Raw genomic sequence first — 7,607 nt, 5'->3', positions numbered from 1 at the left:
GCTGAGGTCAAGAGTCCACCACTTAACCAAGTGAGGCACTTGGTTAATTTTTTTTTAAGTAACATTGTTAGTCTGTGAGATCTCTCAGAGGAGGTTGATAACTTTAGGGAAATTTATTATTCATCTTCTCTATGAAATATGAATAATAAGGCCTACCTCAAGAAACATCCTAAAATGATGTTTATAAGTAACACATAGAATAATAATGCCTGCCTATAATAGGCCACCAATAAATGGAAGTGTCCTTCTATCTAGAGTCTAATGTACTGTCAAGTGCATCATGACTGTGAGATCATTAGGGCTGAGAGAGTGTGTGTGTGTGTGTGTGTGTGTGTGTGTGTGTGTAATTAGGGAGATCATTAATCATGGTGGTTTTTCCAGGAAGACAAACTGTAAACACAAATATTTCAGATCCAAGAAGTCATAAACCATGTTGCTAGTTTTATTAGAAGATTCAAGCTAAGAACACCCCTTCTGTTTCTAAGAGCCTACCCACATCCACATTCGTCCACCACCATGTCTTCATAATGTCGTAAAATGACATTGTCATCATTGTCCTGATAGAGCATGGAAATGGGGGACAGCTTGGTGGGGATACAGACAGCCTGGGGGATCTCTGGGTCAACTGCGTGCATCAGTGCTTGCATGAAAGCATAATTGGAACTGTTGAGGGAGGTGGTCAGCGAGAAAGGACAATCTCCATGGCAATAGTTTGCCATGAACCCTTTGGGAGCAATAATCCACTTGTGCCAACCTAAGTCCCGGAAGTTGACGAACAGCTGGTGACGATGGCAGAGGCTCTTGCAAGAAGCCTCAGGGGCAGCGATGGCTTCCCTCCTTCTTCGGGATGACGGGTGGCATTGCTCAGGGTTGAGAGTCACCACCAGCAGGGAAGCATGAAGGGACTGTCTCAGCCCGGCACAGGTGTCCTGAAGCTGAAAATTCACCCCCGATTTGCTGTTTCCTTTGACCAGTATCTCTAGCAACAAGCCTAAGTTCTTCCGGGGGTTGTTACTCCAATCCTTAGCCACGTCCAGCAGGTTGAAGTGCACAACACCTTGAGGCCATGGTACTGACTGTAACACAAGCATTTTACCTGGTCTGGGGATGGACTGGCCCCACACGTGAGGCTCCTGAACCAGGGACAGAGCCAACTCCAGTTCCGGTCCCAGCTTATAGTAAGTGTTGGGCCCCAAATCCAGGCCCAGCTGGGCCATTGTCAACTGCTCCTTATCTTGAATGGCAGACAGGTTAAAGTGAAGCAGCTTCTGCAGGCAGGAGGAGGCTTGAGGAAGCTTCTCGGAGTCAAGAAAGAGACCTAGATGGGAACAGAGATGTGAGTCACCATAACATATGTCACTTCAGATCCACCGGTGTGATATAAATGTCAAATGTTATGTGATATCTACATATGCAAACTAAGGGCAGGAAATTATCAGTTGTACTCCAACCCTACCATTGGGAGGATTTGTTTCTCTCACTCCTCACTCAAGGCCAGAGGTTCTTATTTTCACATCGGCAGGTCCCCAAGGGGTCCTGGATAGAATTTAGAAGGTCCATGAACTTGGATGGGAAAAGGAATTACATCTTTATTTTCAAGGAACTCTAAATGAAATCTAGCATTTCTTTTAACTATGAATATAGGTAACAAATCCCAATAATATTATCAGGACCTATATCACTGTTACCAATAAAAATCATAGTCATGTTCGTAGATTAAGTTGTTGCAAATATCTTAAAATAACGTTTACACTCACGCTACTTTGAATTTATGGTAAATATAGTCCCAATCCTGGATCTTGTTATTTATTGCATTAATAAATGCATCTGTGTATGTTGTACACACATTTGGTTTAAAATATTTTTATAAATGTATTTCTGTATTAAATTGATTTCCGGGGCGCCTGGGTAGCGCAGTCGTTAAAGCGTCTGCCTTCGGCTCAGGGCGTGATCCTGGCGTACCGGGATCGAGTCCCACATCAGGCTCCTCTGCTATGAGCCTGCTTCTTCCTCTCCCACTCCCCCTGCTGTGTTCCCTCTCTCGCTGGCTGTCTCTCTCTGTCAAATAAAAAAAAAAATAAAAATAAAAATAAATTGATTTCCATGGGATCTTTTTTTTTAAGATTTTATTTATTTATTTGACAGAGAGAGACAGCCAGAGAGAGAGGGAACACAAGCAGGGGGAGTGGGAGAGGAAGAAGCAGGCTCCTAGCGTAGGAGCCTGATGTGGAACTCGATCCCAGAACGCTGGGATCACAGCCTGAGCCGAAGGCAGACGCTTAACGACTGCGCCACCCAGGTCCCCCCTTGGGATCTTTTTTAAAAAGATTATTTACTTATTTATTTGAGAGAGAGAGCATGAGCATGCAGGGAGGGGCAGAGGGTGAAGCAGACTCCCGTTTAGCAGAGAGCTCCACACAAGACTCAATCCCAGAACTGGAATCATGACCCGAGTTGAAGGCAGACACTTAATCATCTGAGCCACCCAGGGACCCGATTTCCTTGGAAATCTTAAATATTTTATTTTAGGCATGTAAACCATTACTCTGAGAAGGGGTCTATCAGCTTCAATAGAATGGCCAAAGGGACCCATGGCACAGAAATGTTTAAGAACATCCTAGGCTGTCAGGTGTTGCTGGCCAAAAATTAACTACTTAGGGGGCGCCTGGGTGGCGCAGTGGTTAAGCGTCTGCCTTCGGCTCAGGGCGTGATCCCAGCGTTCTGGGATCGAGCCCCACGTCAGGCTCCTCTCCTGGGAGCCTGCTTCTTCCTCTCCCACTCCCCCCGCTTGTGTTCCCTCTCTTGCTGGCTGTCTCTCTCTGTCAAATAAATAAATAAAAATCTCAAAAAAAAAAAAAATTAACTACTTAGATTGACTTCCAAACAAGCTCCTCTCATCTAGCCCAGACGGGCCCTCTGAAGTCCTGTATGTTTCATCCTTAGATGATTCCTTATCTAAAGTTGTCAACGTCAACAACTTCTGGTCCGGGTCTCTGCAAATGTCATCTCCCACTAGACTGAATATTGAGGTGCAGTGTGACTCTCCAGCTTCTGCACATGGACCCCTTTCTCTTACCTTTTGTCATTGTAGATGAACACCCCCTGTTTTCAAAGCTGACTTCTCTGCCCAGATTGTCAAACCTTACCTATTCCTTTAGGAAAAGGCCCAACAGAGCTTACTTTTACCTTTTCTCTCCCCAGCTTCAATTTCTCCCCCTGCACAAATAACTTCTTTGGTCTAATGCCACCATATTTTTAGGTAGGGTGTCTCCACCCTAAGTAGGGATTTTGTTTTTAGGGGGAATGGGGGGGGGAGAGGGAGAGAGAGAATCTTAAGCAGGCTCCACATCTAGCAAGAGCCTGAGGCAGGATCCATCTTACCACCTTGAGATCATGACCTGAGCCGCAATCAAGCATCAGATGCTCACCCAACTGAACCACCCAGGCGTCCCAACCATAACTAGGGATTTTCTAAGACCATTCAGTTTATGGAGAAATTACAACAGAAGCCCAAACATTTCAGCAGTGCCTGGCTGGTTCAGTCAGTAGAGCAGGTGACTCTTGATCTCAGGGTCATGAGTTCAAGCCCCACTTTATTTTTTATTTTTTTTAAAAGATTTTATTTATTTGACAGAGATAGAGACAGCCAGCGAGAGAGGGAACACAAGCAGGGGGAGTGGGAGAGGAAGAAGCAGGCTCATAGCGGAGGAGCCCGATGTGGGGCTCGATCCCATAACGCCAGGATCACGCCCTGAGCCGAAGGCAGACGCTTAACGACTGAGCCACCCAGGCGCCCCAAGACCCACTTTAGATCAATGCAGATTACTTTAAAAAAACAAAACAGAAAAACAGAAAGCCCCCCCTAAGAAACCCTAACATTCTAACCATTCCCCCTTCAGTCTCTAGTCTCTTTATTCTCAAGTCTTATTTAAAAAACAATAAAATTAAGAAGGCTTTGAAATTACCCAGCATCCTCTTCAAGCCTACCTTATCATCTTTTTCTTTCTTTTCATTGACCATCTTTTAAAAAGGTACGTCTATATTTGCTGTCTCTACCTCTTCATATTCTTCTGTTACTTTCCAGCTTTCACCCCTCACTATTCCACCGAAACATCTTTCTTAAAGGTTGGCTAACTGTCAAGTGCAGAGATGTCTTCACAGTACTTCTTCTCCACTTCTCTGAAACTGAGCTCTCCTGTTCCAGGCTAGAATTCTAACCTATGAGTCTCCCTTCCTCTTCCTAGCACTAAATCAGATTCCTTAAGCATAAAAGAAAAAAAGAAAATCCAAAAGCCAGAATGGAAAGGATGGACAGATGCGAGAGCAGGAAGATAACAAAAACTTCTATATTCAAAAGACATCATTAACAAAATTAAAACCACAAAGAACAACCAAGAAAACGTATAATACGCATGAGTTAAAATCCTTAATTTGAAAGAGCTTTTACAACAAATGATCAAGAAGGCTTACAAGTCATAAAGGAAAAGAAGACTCCTTTTTTTTTTTTTTTTTAAGATTTTTTTACTTATTCAACAGAGATAGAGACAGCCAGCGAGAGAGGGAACACAAGCAGGGGGAGTGGGAGAGGAAGAAGCAGGCTCATAGCAGAGGAGCCTGATGTGGGGCTCGATCCCAGAACGCCAGGATCACGCCCTGAGCCGAAGGCAGACGCTTAACCGCTGTGCCACCCAGGCGCCCCGGAAAAGAAGACTCCTTAATAGAAAATGGCCAGTGGGTATAGTCAATTGTTTGATAAAAAAAAAAAAAAAAGATTCATTATTCATTTAAAAATGCATTCCACCTTATTAAAGAAATAAAAACCAAAACAATGAGATTATGTTTTGCTACCAGATTAACAAAATTTAAAAGCTAAAAGAGTATTGTCACTCAACAGCCTTCCAGCATAGCAGGGATAAGTAAGTACATTGTAATATATTCACAGAATGAAATACTGTAAGCAATGAGAATGAGCTGTAAATACACACACCATGGATAAATCTCACAAATACAATTTTGAGTGAAAGAAGCCAGACAGAAAAAAAGAATACATTTCACATTTCCATTTACATGAAGTTCAGAAACAGGCAGAACTGATTGGTAATGTTACAGGATGAAAGTTACTCTTGCAGAGGAGTTGTGATTAACCAGAAGGGGGCATGAAGCATCCTCAGAGGGTCACTGCTCCATTCAGTTTCTCCATCTGGGTGCCGATTATTCTGTGAAAATTCACTGAGCTGTTCTCTATGATTTGTGCACTTTTCTGTATGTATGTTATACTTCACTAAGTTTCTATAATATTTCTATAAAGACTGCTGTCAAATTGTGGGAAAGTGAGAATTCTTAAACATTCATGATGGGGTGTAAATTTTGGAAGACACTTGCTCTATAGAAAGTACAAATGTACCTTCTCTGATCCAATAATCCCCTTCTAAGAATTTATCCTAGGGAAATAGAAAAAGTGTACACACACTCACACACACACACACACACACACAAGTTTGATGTAAAGCTGTATTATTTATATTATGTCCATACTCATCAACAGGGTATCAGTTACATAGATTATAGCATGTTTATACAATGGAATAGTGTGCAGCCATTAAAATGAGATCATTGTGACTTTTAGTTCTGATTTGTATGAGATATTCATAATACTTGAGAAATGTAGAGTATGACCCCATTTATTAAAAAAATACAAGTTTCTACTGTAAATATTATGCAAAGAAGAAAGGTCTGGAAGAATATGCATGTAAACTACTAATGATGGTTTTCTCTAGGTGGAGGTTAGGGAGGGGTGATGGCAAGATTATGCCTTTTTCCTCTATCATTTGATAGGATTATGGTCATCACAAAAATCAAATTTTTTTCCATGGGGGAGGAAGGGAAGAATTCTTAGCTGTTTTCTACTCTTTCCATGGAACATTCTTCAAACCAGCTTCCCACACCTTTTAACCTTCCTCCAGGAAATTTTCCCAGAATGCCCACTCTCAACGCTTGAGTCTTTAACATAATAATACTTAGCATAAAGTATGGAAGTCTTATGTTTGTCTATTTGCCTTCTATAAACTTTTTCTTTTACCTTTTATAAACTCTTAAAGGGCAGACTTTATCTTTAATTTCTACATTCCTATGGCAATACCCAGTTCCCAGCACATAGTAGGTATCCAAGAAATGCTTCCTGGACAAATAAATATTCAAATTTTATCTCCGGGTACTGTAAAATTAACCAATCAGGGCCCTCAATTACTCTTCTGATCCCCACTCCCCATCCCGGGAAGCTATATAGAAATGCAAATTACAATACCCATCTCTGGCTTTGAATAAGAATGGAGTGGTAGAGTGAGGGGCAGGAACTGGGCAGGAGAACCAACTATTTATTTATTTATTTATTTATTTATTTATTTAGAGAATCCACTTTTAACAATTGACCTAGGTAATTTTGGTGGGTGGTGTTAGATAAATTGTTGAATGGCACTCAGATCCTCATATAAAGGGTATGACAATGGCTATCAATAGCCATTTCCACCCAACAAAAGTAGTGGGAAGGTGTGGAGACGGGAAGCAAGAGCTGGGGCCAACTGGACTCACAATGTTCTCCCGGCTTGCCAACCAAAGGCACCGCGATACATAAAGTGTGGGCTGAAGAGTGAAGCCTATGCCATAATTCCACCCCATAATTCCATAATTCCTCCCACCTTAACTGTAGCACAAAAGAGGCGATTCAGAAAAAAACCTATGTTGAATCCTGACTTTGCTCACGCGCTCCCGGTACGATCTTGAATAGTTTACGGGTTAATCTACTGACTGACTTTCCTTATTGTTAAAAAGCTGATAAGAATACCTGCCTTTGGAATCTCAGGATGTGGTCGGGATTAAATGAGATAAAATACGTAAAATACCAGCACAAGTGCTTCTACAAACCCCTCGGTAATTGTTACCTTCGCCTTCTTTTCTTTCTTCATGCCATCTACTGCCGGACTTTTCTCTAGAAAGCACGCTCGCTTCCTTACCTTGATCCAGGAGAAGTCGGAGTATGTTCCCACGGGTACCGAGATCCTTTACGTAGCATAAATCTCGGGAGTCCCCATTGGTTGCGGCTGCCTCTTGATCCTGGACAATTTTCTTCAAGATGGAAGGCACAGGTTGGAACTTCTGGGGTGAAGGCACTTTGTCTAAGCCCAGAAACTGGAGAAAGACATGTTCTTGAAATTGCAATGTCTGGCCCAAAGCCACGGTTAGCAGGAGGCGGAGAGCCAAGACGGTCGGGGAAGGAGTCATGGCCTCGGAGCGGAGACAAAGCTGCCTGGTGGGCTGGAGAAGGCTCGATCGCCTGACTGCCCGGCATTCCAGGTGCTGCTAATCTCTCTGCTGGAAGATAATCAAGTGTGAATTGCTCTCTTCCCAGCTCCTCAAAGGCAATTGGATGTGAAAGGACGTAGAATTTTTTTCTCTTCTGTGGCTCTACTCTTCCCTTCAGAAAGTTCACAAAGTAAAGATTACCAATGCATGGACTTAACTACAAAAATCTGAGGTTTGTCAGCAGTAGACAGAGTGGAAAGGAGACACGCATTTATTCATGTAACAAACATTTATTAAGTAAATGTTTA

General features: G+C 42.5%; 1 protein-coding gene across 1 annotated transcript; it reads right to left on the bottom strand.

Annotated features, from left to right (window-relative positions):
- Positions 1 to 488: 488 nt before the first annotated feature.
- On the bottom strand, positions 489 to 7,278 carry GDF3 (growth differentiation factor 3). Its single transcript, XM_026502809.2, has 2 exons — positions 7,011 to 7,278; positions 489 to 1,318 (listed from the first exon to the last, which is right to left on the bottom strand). Exons 1-2 carry the CDS (start codon positions 7,276 to 7,278, stop codon positions 489 to 491), a joined length of 1,098 nt encoding a protein of 365 aa, XP_026358594.1.
- Positions 7,279 to 7,607: the final 329 nt, after the last annotated feature.

Source organism: Ursus arctos, unplaced genomic scaffold (genome assembly GCF_023065955.2).
Source record: "Ursus arctos isolate Adak ecotype North America unplaced genomic scaffold, UrsArc2.0 scaffold_26, whole genome shotgun sequence".
Classification (NCBI taxonomy): domain Eukaryota; kingdom Metazoa; phylum Chordata; class Mammalia; order Carnivora; family Ursidae; genus Ursus; species Ursus arctos.
Note: the sequence above shows the minus strand (reverse complement) of the source record. Positions and strands in the feature narration are given on the sequence as shown.

What these genes read in the sequence shown, in the direction of transcription:
- GDF3 (XM_026502809.2), bottom strand. Translation starts at nt 7,278, where the DNA reads ATGACTCCTTCCCCGACCGTCTTGGCTCTCCGCCTCCTGCTAACCGTG. An exon ending in CCGACTTCTCCTGGATCAAG is followed by an intron (nt 1,319 to 7,010) that starts GTAAGGAAGCGA and finishes GTTCCCATCTAG; the next exon opens with GTCTCTTTCTTGACTCCGAG.